Source organism: Hemiscyllium ocellatum, chromosome 37 (assembly GCF_020745735.1).
Source record: "Hemiscyllium ocellatum isolate sHemOce1 chromosome 37, sHemOce1.pat.X.cur, whole genome shotgun sequence".
Lineage (NCBI taxonomy): Eukaryota > Metazoa > Chordata > Chondrichthyes > Orectolobiformes > Hemiscylliidae > Hemiscyllium > Hemiscyllium ocellatum.
Window position 1 is genome coordinate 28,118,773 of NC_083437.1, and position 24,706 is coordinate 28,143,478.

At 38.8% G+C, this 24,706-nt stretch overlaps 1 protein-coding gene across 8 annotated transcripts in view; it reads left to right on the forward strand.

The window, feature by feature from the left end:
* Positions 1-24,706, forward strand: part of kcnab2a (potassium voltage-gated channel subfamily A regulatory beta subunit 2a) — a 277,744-nt gene that overhangs the window by 136,553 nt on the left and 116,485 nt on the right. Inside the window, exons 1-2 of one of the 8 annotated variants that reach the window (XM_060852368.1) lie at positions 10,282-10,341; positions 14,924-15,162. The exons of 6 other annotated variants lie outside the window; for them this stretch is intronic. In XM_060852368.1, the coding sequence (XP_060708351.1) occupies positions 14,945-15,162 (218 nt within the window). In that variant the 5' untranslated portion in view covers positions 10,282-10,341; positions 14,924-14,944. Of the gene's footprint in view, positions 1-10,281; positions 10,342-12,718; positions 12,733-14,923; positions 15,163-24,706 lie in introns of those variants that run through there. One more of the 8 variants, XM_060852369.1, reaches the window with a different exon arrangement.

A 24,706-nucleotide genomic window follows, 5' to 3' on the forward strand; every position in this document is an offset into this window, starting at 1 on the left:
TGAGAAGGTGACTAAGGAGGTGGACGAGGGTAAAGCGGTAGATGTGGTGTATATGGATTTTAGTAAGGCATTTGATAAGGTTCCCCATGGTAGACTACTGCAAAAAATACGGAGGTATGGCATTGAGGGCGAGTTGGAGGTTTGGATTAGGAATTGGCTGGCTGGAAGAAGACAGAGGGTAGCAATTGATGGTAAAGGTTCATCTTGGAGTGCAGTTACCAGCGGTGTTCTGCAAGGATCTGTTTTGGGACCATTGTTGTTTGTCATTTTTATAAATGACCTGAAGGAGGGGGTAGAAGGTTGGGTGAGCAAGTTTATGGATGATGCCAAAGTCAGTGGAGTTGTTGCCAGTGAGGAAGGATGTGGCAGGTTACAGCGGGATATAGATAAGCTGCAGAGCTGGGCAGAAAGGTGGCAAATAGAGTTCAATGTAGGTAAGTGTGAAGTGATTCACTTTGGTAAGAGTAACAAGAAGATGGGGTACTGGGCTAATGGTCGGATACTTGGTAGTGTGGATGAGCAGAGGGATCTTGGTGTGCATGTACACAGATCTCTGAAAGTTGCCACCCAGTTAAATAGTGCTGTGAAGAAGGCTTATGGCGTACTGGCTTTTTTTGGTAGAGGAATTAAGTTCCGGAGTCCTGAGGTCATGTTGCAGTTGTATAAGACTCTGGTGCGGCCACATCTGGAGTATTGTGTGCAGTTTTGGTCGCCATACTATAGAAAGAATGTGGAGGCACTGGAACGGGTGCAGAGGAAGTTTACCAGGATGTTGCCTGGTGTGGTAGGAAGATCGTATGAGGAAAGGCTGAGGTACTTGGCGCTGTTTTCATTGGAGAAAAGAAGGTTTAGGGGTGACTTGATAGAGGTGTACAAGATGGTTAGGGGTTTAGATAGGGTTGACCATGAGAACCTTTTTCCACATATGGAGTCAGCTATTACCAGGGGGCATAGCTTTAAATTAACGGGTGGTAGGTATAGGACAGTTGTTAGGGGTAGATTCTTTACTCAGCAAGTTGTGAGTTCATGGAATGCCCTGCCAGTAGCAGTGGTGGACTCTCCCTCTTTATGGGCATTTAAACGGGCATGGGATAGACATATGGAGGATAGTGGGCTAGTGTAGGTTAGGTGGGCTTGGATCGGCGCAACATCGAGGGCCGATGGGCCTGTACTGCGCTGTTTTTTTCTATGTTCTATTACAGATTTCTTAACAGAAACTCAGCACCCATGGACTAGTCAAACCGGGAACATTCTTCTTCACAATGGATCTTTCAGCATTCTACACCAGCATGCCCCACGATGATGACATCGCTGTGATGGCATTGTTGCAACAGCCTCAGTACTTAATGCCAACATTTGTCAACCTCCAAGCATCATCTGACAACTCATCCGCTTCATCCTTGACCACAACGTTTTCACCTTTGACAACCGATTCTTCATCCAGACACACAGAACAGCCATGGGGACTAAATTTGCACCCCAATATGCCAATATTTTCATGCACAAATTTGAACAAGACTTCTGTTGCACAGGACCTTCAACCAACACAATACACCAGAAATATTGATGACATTTTCTTTCTCTGGGCTCATGGCGAGGAGTCACTGAAACAACTACACAGTGATTGCAGTGAGTTTCATCCTACCATCAGACTTACCACAGACTATTCTTTTTAGTATCTGTCTCATTCTTGGATACATGCATCTCCATCAAGAATGGGCACCTCATTACTTCATTCTACTGCAAACCCACGGATTACCTCAATGCTACACTTCCCTAGCTTCCACCCTAAACACATTAAAACAGCCTTCCCATACGAATAGGCTCTATGCATACACAGGATCTGTTCAGATGAGGAATGTAACAGACACCTAAGGTGCTCCATGATGGGTTCATAAGAACAGGGTATGATGCTCAACTCATCGATTGCCAGTTCTGACATGCCACAGTGAGAAACTGTAATGACCACCTTAAGAGACAGATACCATTTGCAACCGATGGTACCCTTCATTGTCCAGTACTTCCCGGGAGCCGACAAACTGTGCCATGTTCTTCGCAGCCTACAACACATTGAGGATGAGCATCTCGCCAAGACTTTCCCAAGCCTCCACTTCTCACCTTTTCAACAAGTGCCAAACAGATGATTGTTCACAGCAAACTGCCCAGCCTTCAGGGCAACATCGACTACAATATCATACAACCCTGTCATGTCAACTACTGCAAGACATGTCAAAGTGTTGACATGGATGCCACCATTACACATGGAGACACCACACACCGTGTACGTGTGTCTCTGCCAATGCTGCCTATCTCTCACATTGCAGGCAAGGATGCCCTGAGGCATGCTACATTGGCGAGACCAAGCAGACACCACAATGCGGATGAATGGACACTGCACAACAATCAGCACACAGAACTGTTGCCTATAAGTTGAGGAGCATTTCAGCGTTCGGGGTCATTCGGCCTTGGAGCTTCGGGTGACCTTCCTCCAAGGTAGACTTTGGATAGGCAACAACGCAACGTGGCCGAACAGAGGCTGATAGCCAAGTTCAGAACCCATGAGAATGGTCTGAACCTGGATCATGGGTTCATGTCGCACTACAAGTGATCCCACTACACTATACACTCTCTTGCGCGCGCAAACACAAGCACACATGCTCTTACATACACTCTCCCTCACATAAACCCCCTCTCATACACATGTTCTCTCTCATGCGTGCACATACACACACACATGCTCACCCATGCACACACCGTCTCACAGGCTTCTACTCCATCACACCCACAGACACATTTTACCAAGCTTTCACACATGCAAGCATATACTCTCTCACAGGTACACACAATCACATGCTCGCTCTCTCTCTTTTTTCTTCTCTCCCTCCCCCTTTCTCTCTCTCCACCTTTCTCTCCCTCTCCCTTTCTCTCCCTCCCCCTTGTTGTTCTCTCACTCCCCCTTGTTGTTCTCTCTTCCTCGTTGTTCCCTCTACCCCCTCCCCTCTCTGCCCGCCTGCCCTCTTTTCTCTTTCTGTTTCCCTCCTGCCTGCTGTTCTCTTTTCTCGCTCATGCACACACATACAAGTCTATGGGGTGAATTTGTATTTGCAAATACATTCTGTTTTGCTCAAAAAAGGCACAATCTGCCGGCAGTCAATAAATGTAATATTTTGTAAACTCCTCTTTGGAAATAGATTGGGATACAGGCAGACTCTGATTTCACACCTTTAACACAGTATCTGAGCCTTTTATTATAAAACCTTCTCGAGATAACTTAAGGTGACTTAAAATAAGTCTTTGGATTTACATATTAATGAATCGAAATCTATTTTATAAAAGATGAAGCACTTAACAGTCCAGGCTTGTTCATTATATCGCTGTATGACACTGTAATTGTATGCTATAAATTCTGTCTTATGATCTTATACTCCACAACCAAGTGATGAAGGACCAGCGCTCCGAAAACTAGTGCTTCTAACTAAACCTGTTGGCCTATAACCTGGTATTGCGTGATTTTGAACTTCATCCACGGGTGTGTGATGGTCCTGCTTGATGATAAGCTTACTGTGATGGGACTGTTTATAGGTCATGAAGGAATTTAGCAGTGATGCTTACTCTGGCAGAGAGCAAGCGATTATTTGTCCATTTGTGGCACTACAACCAGTTGTACCTGTGGGTTGCTTGCACACAGCACCTCAGTCAACTCCACCGCCATTGCCTTCATCAAACTGGATGATCTCTTGCTCACAATCAGCCTGCGGGAACAACTCAAGGGTATGACCACTAAATTTGGATGCTGCCTTCTGCTTCATTTCCAGGGTTAATGAGGCCAAGAAGCCAAGTCCTCCAATCGTCCTGCAGTCCAGAAAGTGAAGTGCTCTTGGGTAGTAAAACAAAAGCAACCATGGTATTGAGAAGATGTCCAGCATTGTAGGGAGTCAGGTATTGATGTATCATTCTGTTCTATTGAATTAGCTTTCTTTAGGATTAGGAATCATCCATTTGGGATGATTATTTTGCTCTTTCTACCCAATGTGACCATACAGCAGCTGTTGTGCAATCTGGCCTATTTGATAGTCTTCTGTGGTCCTCTCTCCTGAATGCCGGACAACATCAGGTGTAGGAGCAGAAGTAGGCATATCAGTCCATTGAGTCTGCTTCACCATTCAATGAGAATATGTTTAATCTGATAATCCTCCATTCCACTTTCCAGCCTTTTACCACCATCCCCTTGAATTGCATTACTGATTTAAAAATGTTTGTCTCAGCCTTGAATACTCTTAGCAACCCAGTCTCTGCAGCTTTCTATAGTAAAGAATTCTACAGATTCACCACCCTCCAAGAATAGTTTCTTCCTCATGCCTGTTTTATATGGGTGACCCCTTGTTCTGAGATTGTGTCTTCTGTCCTAGACATTCCCATTTAGGGAGAAACAAGCTTTCTGCATCTATGCTGTCAAGTCCTCTAAGAATCTTTGTATAGTTTAATAAGGTCACGTTTTCATTCTTTGAAACTCCATTGAGTACAGCTCAATCTCTCCCCATAAGGCGATCTCTCCATACTCAGCATCAAACCAGTGAACATTATTTAGATTGCCCTATATATCTCTCCTTAGGTATAGGGACCAGAACTGTTCTTTTTATTCTAAGTGTGGTCAAACTAATGCCTCACATAATTTTAGCAAGGCTTCTCTTTTTTTATATATTGCATTCCCTTGGAAATAAAGACTGACATTCCATTTGCTTTTCCTAATCCCGACTTGTATCCATCAGGACTCCCAATGTCATCTTTGTTGCAGTTTTCTGCCATCTTTTTCAGTTTAAATAACATTCAGCTTCTCTAATCCTCCTGCCAAGTACATAACCTTACATTTTCTCTACATTTTTTTTTCTATCTGCCAAGGTTTTGCCCATTCACCTAGCCTGTTTATATCATTCTGCAGAATTGTTGTCATCTTTATCACTTGCCTAATTTTGTCATTTGCAAGCTTGACTATAGTACATTCATTTTCCTAATTCAAATATTAATATATATTGTAAATAATTGTAGCCCCAGCATTGGTCCCTGTGGCACTCATTTGGTTACAGGTTGCCATTCTGAAAATGTTCCCCTTAACCCAACTTTCTGTCCTCCGTTAGTTAGCTGATCCTCTATCATGCTGATATACTATTTCCAGCGCGGTAGATTCTTAGTAGCTTAACTTGCAGAATCTTATCAAACACCTGCTGTAAATCCAAATTTATCACATCCACGGCTTCCCCTTTGTTCTCAAAGAATTTTAGTAAATTTGTCAACATGAATTTTGCCTTCATTGAGCCATGCTAACTCTGGTTACTTTGTATTTCTATGTGGTGTGCTGTTGCATCTTTCGTAATAGATGCTAAAATTTCCCCAGTAACAAATATTAAAACAACTGGCCGATACATAAGGTTTTTTTTTACTGTTTCCCTTTGTGAATAAGTGTGTTACAAAAGCAGATTTAAAATCCTTTGGCACTTTTTCAGGATCTAAAGGTTCTTCGAAGATCACTACCAGTGCAATCATTAGCTATTTTGTTTAATATTGTAGAATACATCACATCCAGGAGACACATCTTTAGCCCCATTAGTTTCCCTATACTTTTCTTTATCGATAGTTATTCAATTTATTTCTTCTCTCCTTTTTGGACCTCCTGGTTTCCCCATTATTATTTCCCCTACCTTATCTTCTAAGGGGCCTTTGTTAGCTTTAGCCTGTCTTCCTTTTTACACTTTTGAAAAAGCTCTTGCTGTGAGTCTCGATATAACTTGCAAGTTTATCTTTAAGTTTGTTTCCTCAATCTTTATATTTGGTTTGTCCTTGTTCATTTTTTTACAATTTCTCAATCCCCTGGCTTTCCACTTATCTTTTCCACATTGTACTTTTTGTTTCATTTTGATGTCATTCTTAACTTCTCCTGTTGACTTATCCCCTTCCTAGAATCTTTCTTTCTTATTAAGGTATAATTTTTGTTGTGAGGCAGGGTCTATTTTTTAAAATGTCTGCCATTATTCCTCAACCACCTTTGCTGCTGAACTCCTTTCACAGTCTACTCCAGCTAGCTCTGCCCTCCCTCCTTTGAAATTAACTTTAAGATTAACACAGTTGTTTCCAACCCAAGTCACCCGCTCTCAAACTAAATGCTATATTCTGTCGTGTTATGGTCACTGTTTTCTAAGGGATCCTTTATTCTAACATCATTTGAAATCCTGCCTCATTTCACCAGATCCAAAATAGGCTGATCCCTGGTTGGATCCACATGTTCTAGGAAACTATTTTGCATGTGTCCTAATAATTCTTCCTTTTGGCTACGTCCACCAAACTGATTTCCCAATCTACGTGAAGATTAAAATCACCAATGATTGATATCCTGTCTTATTTTGAAATGTGTCTTTGTTCTTTCCTGAATTATTCTCTGTCCTACAGGCCAGTACAATTGCAACATTTAAAAGGCATTTGGATGGGTTTATGAATAGGAAGGGTTTCGAGAGATATGGGCTGGGTGCTGGCAGATGGGACTAGATTGCATTGGGATATCTGGTTGGCATGGACAGGTTGGACCAAAGGGTCTGTTTCTGAGCTGTTAGGGAACCCAGAGTCATAGACCTATTTCTACCAGTGTTGTCCTGTCCTTGTTATTTCTTATCTCCTAGTCCAGGATTTTTTGTTATCGTACTTATTCCATCCCACATTAACAAAGCTACCCTGTTGCCCTGTCCATCCTGCCTGTTCTTTCAAAAAATCATGTACTGCTGAAAAGTTAGTTCCAGCTTTGACTTCCTTGTAGTCATATGCCCCTAATAGCTATAAGATTATACCTATTAACATCTGTGCTGTTTGTTAATTTATTTTGTTCCAAATTCTACATGGATTCAAAGTAAAGAGCCTTTTTTAAAAAAACTTTTTACTATTGTTTCGCAGCCCCAGCCTTTTTACACTATTTACTGCTGTTTTTGTATCCTTGTACACACTTACTCTTCCTGTTCCACTTGGGATATTAATGTCAAAATAGAGTGACACTATGTACTTTTAAGAGAAAGGTGGCCTGTCCTGTTTTGCTTGGAGGTGGTGGTGTATACCTAGTGACAAGGTGTCTGAGACATGGAATACATAGTAAACAGCTTTTGGTTTTATTTGGGTAGACAAAAGCATAAGTGGGTGGAGTCAGCTTCACATAAACACATGGTTTTTGTTTGCTTTTCAGTTGTTGAAGTTGGGGTTCTTGGAGTTGAAGCTGCTAAATACAGCTCTTTTTATACTGCTGCAAAAAGCTTGAGTTCTGTCTATGCTGCTAGATTCATTCATTCATCCCCTGGACTAGAGAATGCATGTGAGTGAACTTGCCTTTGCTGGAGGTGTGTTGATGGAAAGCTGATATATTGGAACAATTGATGAGTAGTAGTTGCTTAATATATTGTTTTGTTAAATATTTTGATAGTTAGAGTCATGTCTATTGTTTGTATTTAACTGGTGTAAGAAAAAATTGTGTTTTTCCCTAGTAATTTAATCAATCAAAGCACACCTGGAATGCAGTACCTTACATTGCCTTTAAATTAAAAAGTTGGGATCTAGGCTATCTCCTTGATATGTTTCAAAGGGGTTTGGTCTGATCCACAGCAATAGCCACCTTCAAATGCTGCTGTATCCTTTTTGCTATTTTCCCTTAAATACTTCTCTTTCCCTCTTCTAATTATTTTAGAGCCCTCTCTCCAGCACTAGTTATATGTATCATCAGGATACTGGTCCCAGCATGATTCAAATGAAACCTATCCTGGTGGAACAGCTCTCTTCTAATAGACTTCAAGTAGAGAGATTTCATTTGGGAACCCACTAATGTCAATAATGAAGGAAGGAAGAATGAATAGACTTGAGAAATGCAAATAGAATAAAGAGACAATTGTTCAAAATGGTGACAACATATATATCCAGCTGCCATATACTTTTCAATCAGTATCACTAGATAACTAGTCCATCTCAGTTATGACTGTCTCATTATGGTGTGGATGCCAAGCATCCATAACTTGAACCACCAAGTGGTGAGAGCCTATTCCTATGAAGAACCTTGAGGCATTTTATTCCATTAAAGGTGCTATGTAAATATTATTAGTTCCCTTGTTTTTGGTAGTGCTGGTACCAAAAGTACTACACAGTCACCAATTTGGGTGCATATTGGTGCATTCACTTCTAGTAGAGTCATAGAGATGTACAGCATGGAATCAGACCCTTCGGTCCAACCCGTCCATGCCGACCAGATATCCCAACCCAATCTAGTCCCACCTGCCAGCGCCCGGCCCATATCCCTCCAAACCCTTCCTATTCATATACCCATCCAAATGCCTCTTAAATGTTGCCATTGTACCAACCTCCTCCACATCCTCTGGCAGTTCATTCCATACACATACCACCCTCTGCGTGAAAATGTTGTCCCTTAGGTCTCTTTTATATCTTTCCCCTCTCATCCTAAACCAATGCCCTCTAGTTCTGGACTCCCCAACCTCAGGGAAAAGACTTTGTCTATTTAACCTATCCATGCCCCTCATAATTTTGTAAACCCCTCAGCCTCCGAAGCTCCAGGGAAAACAGCCCCAGCCTATTCAGCCTCTCCCTGTAGCTCAAGTCCTCCAATCCTGGCAACATCCTTGTAAATCTTTTCTGAACCCTTTCAAGTTTCACGACATCTTTCCGATAGGAAGGAGACCAGAATTGCACGCAATATTCCAACAGTGACCTAACCAATGTCCTGTACAGCTGCAACATGACCTCCCAACTCCTGTACTCAATACTCTGACCAATAAAGGAAAGCATACCAAACGCCTTCTTCACTGTCCTAACTACCTACGACTCCACTTTCAAGGAGCTATGAACCTTCACTCCAAGGTCTCTTTGTTCAGCAACACTCTCTAGGACCTTACCATTAAGTGTATTAGTCCTGCTAAGATTTGCTTTTCCAAAATGTAGCACCTCGCATTTATCTGAATTAAACTCCATCTGCCACTTCTCAGCCCACTGGCCCATCTGGTCCAGATCCTGTTGTAATCTGAGGTAACCCTCTTCACTGATGAGCTGAAAATGTGTTGCTGGAAAAGCGCAGCAGGTCAGGCAGCATCCAAGGAACAGGAGATTCGATGTTTCGGGCATAAGCCCTTCTTCAGGAATGAGAAAAGTCAACTTTCCTCATTCCTGAAGAAGGGCTTATGCCCGAAACGTCGAATCTCTTGTTCCTTGGATGCTGCCTGACCTGCTGCGCTTTTCCAGCAACACATTTGCAGCTCTGACCTCCAGCATCTGCAGTCCTCACTTTCTCCTCGAAGATTATAACCCTCTTCACTGTCCACCAAACCTCCAATTTTGGTGTCATCTGCAAACTTACTAACTGTACCTCTTATGCTCGCATCCAAATCATTTATGTAAATGACAAAAAGCAGAGGGCCCAGCACTGATCCTTGTGGCACTCCACTGGTCACAGGCCTCCAGTCTGAAAAACAACCCTCCACCACCACCCTCTGTCTTATACCTTTGAGCCGATGGGGTTTTTTTTGTTGCATTACAATTAGGATTAGTACAAACTTCGATTTTTAAGCTTAGTGTAAAAATATATATTTTATTGTGAACTTGAAATTTCAAAACTTAATTTTGTTGCATGAGTCATTCAGAAGAAAATTTTCAGACATTGAGATGTCAAACATGCTGTAGTAATGCAGCTATCTCAACCCAGGAGACATGAACAGCTATGATATGGCATATGTTTAAAAATATTTCCTTTTTTTTGTTTAAGCAGCTATCATACACAGCAGAATTGTTTAACAGAAAGTCGTAATTAGTGAAGAAGCAGTAAGGAGTCTTTACATCAGAATATTCTAAAATAATCTCTGCTGAAATTATGTTTCTAGGAGATTGAACCAGTTGCTCCATTTATCTTGGGGTTTAACACACTTTTAAACCAATCATTACTGTCCAGTTACAAAAATATATGTGCTCTGCAAAAATTGATGAAAAGCCTGCACAGGTTTCTAAGCTCGCTAAAGGTAGCAGTGACTTTATCTCTTTAAGCAGTAAACAATACTTCATCTGCTACAGTAAGCTTTTAGTGGAAGAGAATGCCCTAAATAATTTAACCACTATTTGCCAAGATGCAAGTACACTGATAAGAGCAAATGGGCTGCATCAGAAAACCACTTAGTGCATGGGAGGGGGAATGGATTTGGTACTTACTAATTGCTTTTGACTGTAGAACGCCCCCTCCAAATATCAAAGTGCTGTAGTAGCGTCTTGTAGACCTTAAAAGCTATTGCTGGTTTTTAACCAAGCAGCTACTCTGGCAATTGGGTGAGTTGTTCTTTTAGTTTAGAAGAATAATTAGTACAGACAGTAGTGACGCTGGAGTTTATCTTCTTGAATGGGTACGCATGTAAACTTTTAGTTTTACTGGTTTTTAAAATTTAGCTTTTATCTGATGCATTGGAGTACTGTATTTATGAAAAGTGGTAAAATTAAAATGAACAGATATGAAGGGAAGGTGCTTATATAGTATTTATGTGTAGACAAAAGATGTAAATTTAGGATATGAGATTTTCTGAAAACATTTAAATTATTTGAAATAAAAGCAGCTGCTGGAATACATTGCTTTTTTGATAGGTATGATTTAGTATTGTATATTTTAATGAAATGATTTTTATTTTAACAATTTAATTTTATTACCCTTTAAAATTATCTTTAGTAATGTTAATAGAGAAAGTTGCACAACAGAATTTTAATTAAGCTGCAATTTGAACCTCCTTCCTCTTTGGCACAACATTGGGTCTTTTCGTTTTAGTTGTGCCTTTTTCAAGGAGAGCCATTATGATAAAAGCAATAAATGTTCAACTTAACCAAAGTGAAGATTGATTCTCAGAGGTTTTTGTAAAAAATGTTTTGCTGTATACCTGCTATAAAACATTTTACTTTGCTTGACTGTTTATTTCTTAGCTTGCAAGAGCAAAGAATTGCATACCCCAATAGTTTTGTTTTGTGTTGGGAAAACAATAACATGCAATTTGTATGTGTGTGTGGTCTGCATCCAACATAGCTGCAAATAATGACCACTCATTTTCAGTACTGATTAAATCAAGATCAAAGCTTCAGACTGTTTATGGTACTGATATTCTGATATCTGTATCTCTGGAAATAAGGAATTGATGAACTGAATGTTTATATGTCAATACGTTTAATCTTATAACAAGTGTTGACTTTTGGAACGGAGATGGCAGTTGTTACTGTAGTTTTGCAATTATTGTATTAAGATATATCTCTATTTGGTAGGAGCTGCCTGCTGCTTTGAATTCAACTACAGTTGTTTTGTGTGGGAAGACACAGGTACTTAGCTCCTATTCAAACTACTCGACAGAGATTTGAATGCCCATCAGTGAATCATTATTAATTTGTAATTCGATTTTGTGCTAAGCATACAAGGAAACTGCAGCATTGTTACAAATAGAGTTCAAGGACTTTTATAGATCACATTCATATTTGTTCCCATTCTTGGTGCAACCTATGTATTATCCTTTAGCACAGATTGACTGTGTCTGAAGAGATTTTTTAACTTTGAAGCTATGATTGTTCTATATGTTTCTCATGTTTAAAAGTAGGTTGTCATACTATTGTTTTTTATTCTCCAGTCCACAATGTTTTCCCTGCTTTTCCAGACGCTGGTATTTGTCCTTTTGTCCTGTAATTTTCTTACTCATTTGGACCTAATTTCTACTATTGCATGCATCCAAATGTTTGCCAGCTTTTTAATGTAGGAAAGGTCATCGCTTCTCCCTTTTTTTGGTCTTCCACTTTTCCTGAGAAAGCAGGGCATTTTGACTCCTTATTAGATATTGAATTTATTTTTACTTCAATTTATGCCTGATTTATAAATTACACTGGTATTTAATCATTCCTTGTTTTAATGTTTGGCTGCTTCATATTAAAACAAAAACATTATGTTTTTCTATACTTTAATTTTATTAGTAATTGTCATTTAGGTTCTATCCCTACCTTTCCAACTTTATTTAATTTGCTTGTTTCCCTCATATGCTTACTAGTATGTCATCAAGTGAGCATATTTGGCCCAAAAACTCTTTACAAATATGTTGTTCAATACTATGAAAAACGTTATGAATATCCTAACAGCTAATTAATTTTGGTTATGGTTTTGGCATTTCTTATTTTAAAGTAAAATGCAAATATAAATATATTTCCTTGATTACAAATAGTTAAACACACCATCCTTTTATAGCATTTTCTTTGAAAGCTAGTACAAAAGAAGTGAGGTTTTACTGTGTATTTAACAATACTGTGTAATATAAACAATACGTACTTTAAAAAACAGTAAAACTCAACTGATTAGGATTGCTGTGCCATAGTTCAAAAAAATTCCATGTTTGATCCCCCTCGTGTGTTAATTTTGTTTCTCAGCTTGGATAATTTTAAAAACAGTGTAATTGATCTCAGGATAAAATTAATTGCTGTAGCTGTTTCTGTTGTCCAGTGATTTACTATCTAGTGATTCACACTTTTGAGAAAAGGGTTGAGTTTTGCTGTGATGCCTGTTAAGATGCTTGTCTAATTGTACTGGAAAAGCTGAACCATGTTGGGTGCTTGAGTAAAGAAATGAAAAGCACCATGACACTGCGACCCAGCAAGAATTAGTGTCTTCAGAGAAAATAATAGGAGAGGGGAGAAGCTGCCTCAGAGGTTGGGAAGGAATTTTGGTATTTGTTTTCCCAGTGGAACTTGCCTAGTTAAAAATTGTAATTGTTTGAACCATTTTAAGAGCTGATATCTTTGAGAAGTAGCTTTTTTTGTATTTAAGGATGTTATTTCTATGTTTTGATTTTTAAAATGTTTCATTATAAATGCTAAAGTATTTAATTAATTAACAAAGGATGTATTTTGTTAGCAATAGTACAAATTTAAGTTAAGTTGTCCCCTTTCACAATTTAAAGGTATAAGCTTTTACATCAAGTTCAGTGGTGTATGCATGCCCCAGATTTCATTAAAGACAGGAATCTCAATGATAGGAAATCCAACAAATTAATATCATGATGCCAGTATCGATTTACATGATTTTTGTTTTGAAGCCAGCAGTACAATCATGCCATTAAAATAAATGTAAAAGTTAGAGAATGTATTACTTGAAACTTTGTAGCTGCTGTCATGACTAAATTAATAAAAGTAGTCATATTAGCAGGAAAGTTGCATCTTAACAACCAGAATATGTTCTGGATAATTAATGGAAGATTTAGCTTTATCGACTCAAACAAAACTTGCTACTACTTCAGCCTGGCCTGTGAGCAATCCCTTCATAGTCAAAGAATGATATTCATTTAGTCATGAATACCAATGAAAAATATATTATTTTCCCTTCATGGTGTGTAGTGATGATCTGTGCCATGTGATTAGACAGAGTGCTGATGTGAGCAGCAACTGTATACTTCAGTAAGCTCCCAAGTTAAGAAGTAGCAAACTAGTCATAGTTCCTGCTACTGATTAGTATCTAATAATTTCCACTGGAAATGCCCGTATTCAGTTGAGAGTAATGTGAAATTCAGACTTTACTCTTCTCCTAACTTTCCAAATTAATACATCATTAAAATTTATTATCCTGATGACAGGAATGAATTATGAAAGTCCTGAGGATGCCTATTGACTGGTATTCATACATTAATCGGAATCTTTTGTCAAGGTGGAGTGAAATTCTATAAAAATTGTCGTGCACCATTTTAAATTTCGGGGAGTGATCTCACATATGAACTCTTCAAATAATTGTATGCCTGAACTTCAAAAAGTAACAAATTGCAATTTTTCTATTTCCAAGAAACAAGTTGTACTTTGGTCAAAATAAAAACTATTGAATAAAACACATCAATTATAATCCAATGCCATTTTAGCATAGAATAGGCAAAAGTAAATGAATTTCTGTACAGAATTCATTACATTGCTATACTGCATGCCCAGCCATGTTGTCAGAATGAATGTACTAATGGAAGCTAGCTGAAGGTTTCACAATGGATTAAAAATTGGAAAATAAACTATTGAATCTTTTCTGCACCTCAGTTTGACCACTTTCTCCAACATAGATTGAAGATCTGACTATATGTCTGCTTTCTCATTCAGGGAAAAGATACATGACCAAAGATGGCAAAATTAGGGAAATTGCCTGACAATCTCTCTGATTATCATAATATTTTCAAGTGATTAATATTTGTATTTTGCTTTCAGTGCCTCACCTTCTACAACAGAATTTTCAGTTTGCTACCAAAGTTCATTCATCAGGATTCTCATTAGGAGCAACAATTTTTGCTACTAACTTGTTAGCTAACATGCCATCAATCCTGTTTTGGTCCCAGAAAACACTCAAATGCTGTTGATATTCCAGCTGTACGACTGTGGATTATCAGGTGTGATGTCATAAAAGCCAAATGCAATCATTCAATCAACATGTAACTGCTTCAAATCCTGTGGAAAGGTTTAAGCAATGATGTATTTCCCAGTAGCTGCTTTTATTTAATTTTTAAAAGTGGAAATCTTTCAATTTGATAGCATTAAAAGGATGTAAGTGTTGCTTCTTAAAATACATGAAAGTTATGAATTATGAAATTAACTTTTTTCTTTGCTGTTTTGAGAGAAACTTTGGTGACAATGAGATCCAGTTAGAGAATGCTAAATTGCTTGTTTGTTGGCAACCAGAATAGTGTAGCTCGTGAACATGCAAGTGGTCCTATTTTTAGATAGTTGAGCCTAAAGTATTTGTCTGGTTAGCTAATGTCCTTTGCCACCTCAACATGTTCACCACTCCTGTATCTAACATTAGTGAGATATTAGGGCCCCAGCAAATGTCATTCTGGCCTTCTCATGTAAAAATGTGCAACCTGAAAATCTGCAGATTCCCAAGATAGTTGAGAACATGCTGTCCATGTCGTACACTGAAAACTTGAAGGAACGAATAACTAGATACCATTCAGATCAGGGTCTGAATCAGGTGCGGCACACTGATACGATAGAGATGCAGAAGCTCCGAGAAGTCAGAGCCTTGGTCCAATCGAAGAAGATGGAAGAATTTCTCCTAATGCACTGTCTGTCGCTGGAGAATTGTACTGCCTATCAGACAGGCATGAAGTATAGGTAAGGGGAATGTTCTTTCATTTGCTGTGTTGCACTGTTGATCAAAATCTTTCCTGTAACATATCTTGCCTTGCATATTGAAATGTTGGTCTGTATACAAAATAAAAATGTGGAAAATGGATTTGTATAATAAGCTACAAGGGACACTTGTGGAAATGGAATCAATAACTAGAATCAAGAGGAAAGCAGATTTGAGCTACAGGGATAGGTTGGGGCTGTTTTCCCTGGAGCATCGGAGGCTGAGGGGTGACCTTATAGAGGTTTATAAAATCATGAATGGCATGGATAGGGTGAATAGCCAAGGTCTTTTCCCCAGGGTGGGGGAGCCTAAAACTAGAGGGCATAGGCTTAAGGTGAGAGGGAAAAAGATATAAAAGGGACCTAAAGCGCAACCTTTTCACACAGAGGGTGGTGCTTGTATGGAATGAGCTGCCAGAGCAAGTGGTGGAGGCTAGTACAATTGCAATGTTTCAAAAGATATATGAATAGAAACAGTTGAGAAGGATATAGGCCAAGTGCTGGCAAATGGGACTAGGATATCCTGACTATATGAGGATATCTGGTCGGCATGGATGAGTTGCACCAAAGGCTCTGTTTCTGTGCTGAACATCTGTATGTCGCCGATGATATAAAATGAGATTGAGGGGTAATATGAGCAGATACACAAATTGATTTCCTTCTAGAAGAAATGGATTTGTTAGCACTCATGCTAATTTGGAAGATTCTTCACTCCATTTGTGGATACTGCAAGGGGGCTACTTTTTAAATGGTGTTCTGTGTAGACCTGCTATTAATAGAAATAGAGTCTACATAATTTGCTGCACATGGTTAAGCCTTTTGGCCCTTTAAGCTTATTCTGCCATTTGATGAAATTATGATTCATTTGTATTTTAGACTCCATCTACACACCTTGTTTTCACAATCCTTAATCTCCTTACCTAGTGAAAGTCTAACATCTTTAGATTTGAGCTTTTCATTTGCCTCAACAATCTTTTGAGGGAGTTAATTGTGGATTTCCATAATTCTGTCAGAAACTGGCCTTTCTAATATTGCCCTGAAAGTCCTAGCTCTAATTTTCGGGTTATATTCTGAATTTCTCCATGAGGAAAAAAATCATTATCTTTCTGTCAACCCTTTGAAGTTATCCATGAGGATTTTCTTTCTCAACGTTCCCTCACCTGAAGCACAGTGATCTTCCAGTTAAACTACCACCAATCATCTCTCTAATGAGAGAATAGCTCTATGGTCTGGTTAAGAGTATAACAACTTTCCACAAAATGAGAGTGGTCACAAACAAGCTGCAGTGGATATGTGAGGACGGTGTAAGACTGAAAGGCGTGGCATACCCCAAGGCAGATCTCCTGACAGAGTAGCTACAAGCAGCATGGTAATACTAGCCCAGTCTTTGCAATTTGTTTTCGTCTACTGTAACACTTTTAGTACTGGTATCATTCAGTTACATTTGTGAAAAACAGATGTTTGTGCAAAACACTTTTTTCAATAGCTTGTGTAAAAAAAAAGTTCTTTGATCAATCTTAGACAATTTTAGCCTGTTCCAATTTGTGTTTTGAAACTTCTGGAATCATTGATATAACTTTGCCAGAATGAATTACTGTTTTACATTCAATATGAAATTGATATTTCTGAAGAAGGAAGAGGAATTTGATGCCATTTAAGCAAATCAGCATGGATGATGTCAATCAGGATCAATTCGTATAATTGTTTTGGAGAAACCAGAAATGTATCAGGGAGCACTAAGCTACTACTTGTTCATGGCATTTTTTAAACCTGTCACTTGTTTGGGGGGTTTTCAGTTTAACAAAATCCAGCCAGCTCTTGTTTGAAAAGTGAAGGCCCCAGAGGGAAATGGGTCTGTGTGGGTTACTTTTCGGAGGGTTGATGTGGATTGTTGGGCTGCGGGGCCCGTTTCCACACTGTGGGGGATCTAATCTAATTGGCATGGGGCAATCATTACATTGGATATATCTCTTGGGAAATGTGTTAATGTGTAAATATATGCTGAATGATCTGTTACATAATTTTTCAGTATTCTGTTTTGAGAGCTGTTCCAGAGAATGGAAATTGCTGTTTGCTAATCATAGTAAGTACGACAACATTCGGTATCAGTAAAAGGCTTTGTATGCTTACCATTCTTGCCAAATTGCCACTAAACAAGACTAAAGTAGAATGTATGCTGGAAATCTGAAATAAATAGGAATTTTTTTTATGTTTTCAAGTCTGGCAGCATGTGTGGAAAGAGAGAAAGCATTAACGTTTTGGCTCAGTGGCTCTTTGTCAGAAGAATGAACTTGTTTCTCTCTCAACAGAAAATGCGAACCCTGCTATTTCTGGCATTTCTGTATTTATGCCAGAAAGTTTTCTGTATTTGGTCAGAAATTCCTAATTCTAGTGATAGGAATAATATACCAAAATCCTAAGAGGTGGCAAAACCCAAACTTGCCAACTTTTTTTTGTCAGAAATTGTACTCTAAATCATGCCAGTGAAGATCAGCAAATTCTTTAACAGGCAAATACATTTGGCCACTTGAACAAAAGCAAACAGACAAACCATAATGTCCATTCCTATTCTGTCCTTGAAAAAGCCAATGTAGAGGCCCAGCTATTTGGTTACCTGAAGGTTTTGTTTAGGCTTTAATTGTTACCATTCAGAAACCATTTCCCAAGGGGCTCCTGCATAGTGTTATAACCCACAATGTTAGGTTACTGCGTCCACATTGAATTTAAGGAAAGCATTTCAGTAATGGCAGGATTAAGTTGCTCAAGTTCATGTTGTTATGGCCTTTGTGGTGCAAAGGTGGTGTCCCTATCTCTGAGCCAAAAAGACTGCATTCAAGTCCCAACTGCTCAAGAGGTGTGTATTAACGTGCCTGAATACATTGATTTAAAAAATTTGCATGTGTTACCAGTTCCAAAGAAACGGTAGTAGGATAGACTGAGCAGATTTTTCCAATGTGACACCACAATCAGTGCTTACTAAATTAGAAAAAAAACAGAAATTGGATCAGTTATAAACCATTGGTGTTTGCCTTCATTACATCAAGCTGAATCTTTTATTCCTAGACTCACGTGTAAAATGCTTAAAGGGATTTGAGAGGACCCACATGTTGTTGCCCTTGCATGACAGAGGTTTCATCTCGTGCTTCTAAAATACTAACTGTACAGTTACATCTCTCATAGTCCTGTCAGTACTAATTGTGCATTTGTCAACAGAATTTGCATTCATTTAACTGACCTACAAATTCTTGCTTGGCTGAGTTGCTGAAATCTATTTTCCAGTAGTTTTTCATTCAAGTGATGCTTGCAGGTTCTTTTTAAGAATTTGTTCATTTTACAAAGAATTGTAGAGAAATGGCTTAAATGATTGTCATAAGAAACTTTTAAAATTGTTTCCAACCTGTCCTTTTGGTGAACCTACCACATTTAATTCTGAAAGATTCGGTTTTAAAAATTCTATCCCTTAAAGAATAGATCGCACTACTATCTCTAATGCTACTAATGTTACATGCCTTCAGGATACCTTTGTATTATTTGATGGCTTGTTTGTTGGCTGTTGTAATTTAAGGTAATGCATGCAGGTTTTACAACAGCCAATGATCGGATTACTACATTTATTGATGCCTGAGGAGTTAAGTTTCTTACGGTTACCAGAAACTTTGTCATGGTAGCCAGTGGAAGGTATCAGCACATGCATGTTTTAACACATTTTCTCAGCTACACAGGGAGCTCAGTGTTTTAGTGGCTGTCCCAACTGCATTAATATTGAGATATAGCCAGATTTGTTTAAATGTAACAGAATTTCTTGTTTTGTAAAAATTGTTATTACAGTAGCTGAATATATTTTTCAAGATTTAAAGTTTAAAGCAGCAGCTTTCTGCTTGCCCAGTGAGGCAGATTTTTTAACTACACTGCCACTCCACCTACGGTCAATAATGCTGCACATGTGGGCAAATGAGCATATGTATTTTAAGTATTGACTGGATAAATTTGCTGACTTTTTGGAAAAATTTATTTTATTTGACAAATTGAATCCAAAGTTAAGTTTCAAGCATTAGTGTTATAGCAGCCATTAACTTTTTAATGTTAATTTGAAAATGCAGAAGTCAACCTGTTGATATTGACAGCCGTTTTCTACTGACTCCATTTGCCCATTTGTTAACTCAATTTTAAGCAGTAAGTCCTGTGTAAATTTGACTGAAATTTAAACAACACTGACTGAACATTTTAGTTACTGTGTCATATGTTCTGTTGTGTTATTTTTGTCTGAAATGTAGAAAGTGGTTTTGCAGACTGTTAGCCAATACTGAGTGTTTTTGTGAAATAGCAAATAATTGGTTGGAATAGATACCTCCACTGTATTTAATCCAGTAGGTAAAAACAATGACTACAGATGCTGGAAACCAGATTCTGGATTAGAGGTGCTGGAAAAGCACAGCAGTTCAGACAGCATCTGAGGAGCAGTAAAATCGACGTTTCGGGCAAAAGCCCTTCATCAGGAATACCTGAGTGCCTGAGGGGTGGAGAGATAAATGAGAGGAGCGTGTATTTAATGCAGGAGACCGGGTTTTCAGTGGCTGCCTCAGTCATCGACCGCCTACTGAGTTTCCATAATGTACTTAAGTGGGTCTTCCACAGTATCAGGGAGTCTGGGGTTGAGAATTCCACCACTTGAGCTGCCAGACAATCAGAGACCAGTAGTCACACATGTAGCAAAATGGCAAAAGGAGCAGTGGTGGCTGCCAGAAATGTACTCGACAGAGGCTTACAATTGCTGAGGGATCCAGGTCACAGGTGGATAGTGGGATGAGAGTCACTGGATGTGATGGGGTTTTTGCAACTTGAGTTGTAGGTGGCACTTAGTGACTCTTCTGCTTTTGTTCAGGCATTGAGTGCGTGGGGAAGACTCTTCCCCAGGATACTGGAAACAACACCAACAGGGTTTGCATTTTTGGGCTTTTTGTGTGGCAACTGGGCGTCCTAGCCCTGGTTAAATGCCAGCAGCAATTAATTGCCTAAGTGAGGTCCTGAATAGGCAGTGAGTAGGAAGGCAGCCCAGAGGCATACCACCAGAAAATGACCTGCCTTACCCCAAATTAGATTGTGGCACATGTGGAAAGTCAATGGGATCCCCACTTGCTACAGTCTTGCTTGATTGAATGATGTACCTCAACTGTAAACATATCAGGGGGCAAGGTTAAACTCGACCTTATTTTCCAACAATGTTGCTTGACTCATTGTTATTGGTATGCAACATGATACGATTTTGTGTTTGATCAACCGCTGGGTAGGTATTTTAGTTTGACATTTTTTTTTGTGTTTTTATTCATCTTTTAGTTTAGTACAGAATATCCATGCAGACTTGCTATTACTGAAGTGGGTTCAGGCTACTATGATGTGTTGAGATTTTGTGACTATTATGTGACATTTCTGAAAGTTGTATGAGTGATTTTGAAACGCTTTGTAAAATATGTGGTGGTGTGGCATAACTTTGCATTATGAACTGTGATCCTGTTCTATTTGTTACAAAAACCATTGACTGTCCATCAACCTGTGGGCTTCATTTCCTCAACAAAGAGACAAAATACCACCAAAGGTGTTTTTATTTCTTTTGGGGGAGATGTTTTGCTCTTATGGGGATTGTGTGTGGTTGACAATGACCATTCATTGCATATTCTTAATTTCTCTGTGATAGTGATACTACTACTTGATATGTTCCTCTCATGGAATGTAGTGTTATTAGGAAATAAGTTCAAGGATTTTGACCTGATTACGCAGTTCCAAGTCAAGATGGAGTGTGACTTACAAAATGTGGAGGTGTTGTTTTCATGAATTGCTGGTCTCATCTATCTATGTAGTTGAAGTCAGAGTTTTGAAGGTTCCCTCCCCACCCTGTTTTGCTTTCTGTCCCTTCTTTGGTTGCCACTTTGGTAGAACAGTTGGATGTTTAGCATACTGCAGGGAGTTGTGTAAAAGCAGCCTGGCAGTAATAATGATTGTGTTTGGCTCTTTTGACCATCTTTTATTCTGGACTCCACATAAACTTATTGTTGTGACGTATGGATACAATTTGAGATTCACTACTGTGCTCAAACTGTAAATAGCTGTCTTTTACGTAGTAATTCCATTATCACTGCTATTGGCTATCCTTTAATTTAAGGATGACAATGTTCATGAAGTCAAAAATCACACAATACCAGGTTATAGTCCAACAGGTTTATTTGAAACTGTAAACCTTCCTCAGGAGCAGAGACTCCGTTCGTTTACGGTTTCAAATAAACCTGTTGGACTATAACCCGCTGTTGTGATTTTTAATTTTGCCCACCCAGTCCAAGACCAGCACCTCCCCATCATTATGAATTTCTACTATATTTTTTCAACTGGTTGAGCAAACTGATTCTTGACCCACAGATCTTTGAATGCATGTTTCAGAAAGCTCTTTGAACTAGTGTGATCGAGAGAGCAGGAATTACTTCATATTCTTTCCTTCGGTGCTTTTCTCTTGTCATTAAGCCATCATGACTCAGTGGATAGGCCGTCATCATTTTAAACGATTGGTAGGAGCTCCTTCCAGTCATCAATAACAATGTTGCAGCAATTCAGGAAGAACTTTAGTTTTGTAGCTTTTTTGTTCTCCCCAGAATGGCAGCCACTTAAGAGAAAGCATGATTTGGCAGTGAAGACACCTTTTGACAATCTAGACAAAATGCTTCGATTGCACCAGTTTCCGGTGCAGTAATTACAGCCATTTAGAGTTGATTGCTTTCAAATAAGATATCAAATAGCAGCCAACAACCAGATTCATTATTTTTATTTAATCTAGCGGCATGGTGAGCAGAAGTATTAAAAGAATCTTTCGCACTAAAATATTTCCATTTTGAATTGCATTGCATCTTTAAATATGTTTTAAGTGCTGTTGTGTTTCAAAGTTGTTTTTGATACACTAATAAGTTGATATTGTCTTTCATAAAATATACTGAGCACAGTTGCATGTCGGATGCATTTTAGAAGGTGCATGGCTATCCTTATAAAAGGAATATTTTAAATTTGAGCTTACATGAAATATTCCGAGAATTTAGAAAAAAAATTTTATCAGTGACTGGCAAGAATGTGGAATTCTGTACCACAGGAAGTAATTGAAATGAATAATACAGAAACTAGATAAACTGAAGAAGGAGAAGGGAATTGAGGAAAGTACAGTCTTAATATTGGCAGATGTAGTACACAAGGTGTGAACTGCATGGCACTTCATGAGCTGGGAATAAATAGTGATATGGTTAGAGTCAGATGACAGTTTGGTTTCGAATTACTAAGCATTTGTTCATGTGTGAGCTTCGACATTATGTACCAGTTTAATATTTGATTATCGAGGCTTCAAAACCAAGCCTAACGTCATCACCTGACATCCATAAATACACACTGGCTGCAGTGATGTAAAATCTTCCTGGTCTGTACAACTACGCTATTCACATGGTTAACTTTATTGAACCTTTTGTGGGGTGCTGGCTTCATATGTTTTAATCAATAGGATTTGAAAACACGTAAAGAACTGGATTATTGCAACAATCTGGGATCACTAACTGAATTGGTGTGTTTGCAATTTGTACACTGAAATTGTGACTGCTTTTTAAATGTCTTATCTTGCTTGTAATTCAATCACATTCAATTACAGGATGCATTATGCAGCAGTGGGAAAAAATGTAATTCATGTTGTCAGGACCTCCTGTGAATACATTAAATGGCATTATGTAGCATAGCAGCATAATACAGCATTAGATTTTGTACAGTGTCCTTTCTTCCTCAGGGACTGGGTTAAGATCTAACTTAGGCTGCTAATGGCCTTGCTGATGTGGACTGGATAGTCATTATTCTGTTTTTAATAGATTCAATCCCATAATACGATACTGTACTATTCTTATGTTCAGATGTGCAGTCATACCAAACAAAATTGAATAGGCAAATCAGATGTCATGCTAGTTTGCTACAAGCAGCTCTTCTGAAATTAGTACCACATTTGTATATGACCTGCACTTGCCTGGTTACCACAACTACAAAATGTTTTGTAGAATTTGGGTAGAAGACAAACAATTTGCATTGCACTATTGTCTTTTTCGCCAATTCCAATTTTCCATGCATCTGCCTTTGTCCTTTGATAAAGATCAGATTTAGAAGGTGCTGTTGGAGTTTTGGTGCATTATTGCAGTGCATCTTGTAGATGGTAAACCCTGTTGCTACTACATGGTGTTGAAGACAGTGAATGTTGAAGGTGGTAGATGAGTTGTCAAGCCAAGAAGGTTATTTTGTCCTGAATTGTTTTCATAGAATCCCTACAGTGTGGAAACAGGCATTTGGCCCAACAAGTCCACGCTGACCCGCATTGGAATACCCCACTCACACCCATTCCCCTAACTATTGTACCTAACCTACACATCCCTGAACACTACGGATAATCTAGTACGGCCAATTCACCTAACCTGCATATCTTTGGATATGGGAGGAAACCCACACAGACCTGGAGAGGATGGGCAAACTCCACATAGACAGTCGCCCATGGCTGGAATCGAACCCAGGTCCTTGGCTGTATGAGGCAGCAGTGCTAACCACTGAGCCACCATGTTGCCTCATTGAGTGTTTTCGGAACTTCACTGTTCAGGCAGGTGGAGAATAATTCATCATATTCTTGACTTGTTATTTCGATACTAGAAAGAGTTTGTGGAGACACGAGGTGCGATAATCGCTACAGAATTCCTAGCTGCTGACCTGAGTTTGTAGCCACAATATTAAGATGGCTAATCCAGCTCAGTTTCTGGTCAAAGGTTGTTGTTAGGAGATTCAGTCATTGAATTTCATGGGGGGATGGTTAGCTTCTATCTTGTTGGAGTTGGTCATTGCCTGGTAATTGTGTGACACAATTCCAGTTATAGTTTGACCCATTTTCTCTACTAAGTATTGGAATAGTCTCTGTTTTACATCTCAAAAGTATCACAATACTGCATTATCACTATTGAATCTCGTATAGCTTTGTCTCTCTTTTTTGGAGAAAACACAATAAGCAACAAAATGTGCTAAGCATTTAGGAAACTTGTACCATTGAGTTCTTTAGATACTTCAAATATAGTTGCTTTTAAACAATTTTGCTTATAATTACTGTAATGTTCATTTATTATTACAGCTGAAAAGCTCATCATCTCTTCCACTGTAGCTTCCCTCCTTTTGGCAACTTGTGTCTTTTCATTTGCTTCATAGCACAGTGAGTGGGTTGGGAGAGAGAAACAGTGAGTAGGAGGGTGAAGGAAAATGAATCCGTGAGTACGAGGATCACAAATAGAGAAATGGTGTAGGAGAGGATGCTGAAGGTCTGGAGTTTTGATTTGATTTATTATTGTCACATGTACCTAGGTACAGTCAAAAGTCTTTTGTTTTATGTACAGTACAGGCAGACCAAGCCATACCATAGGGCAATAGAATAGAGTGAAATGCAATGCTACGGTTGCAGAAAAGGTGCAATAAGAGCAACATCAACAATAAA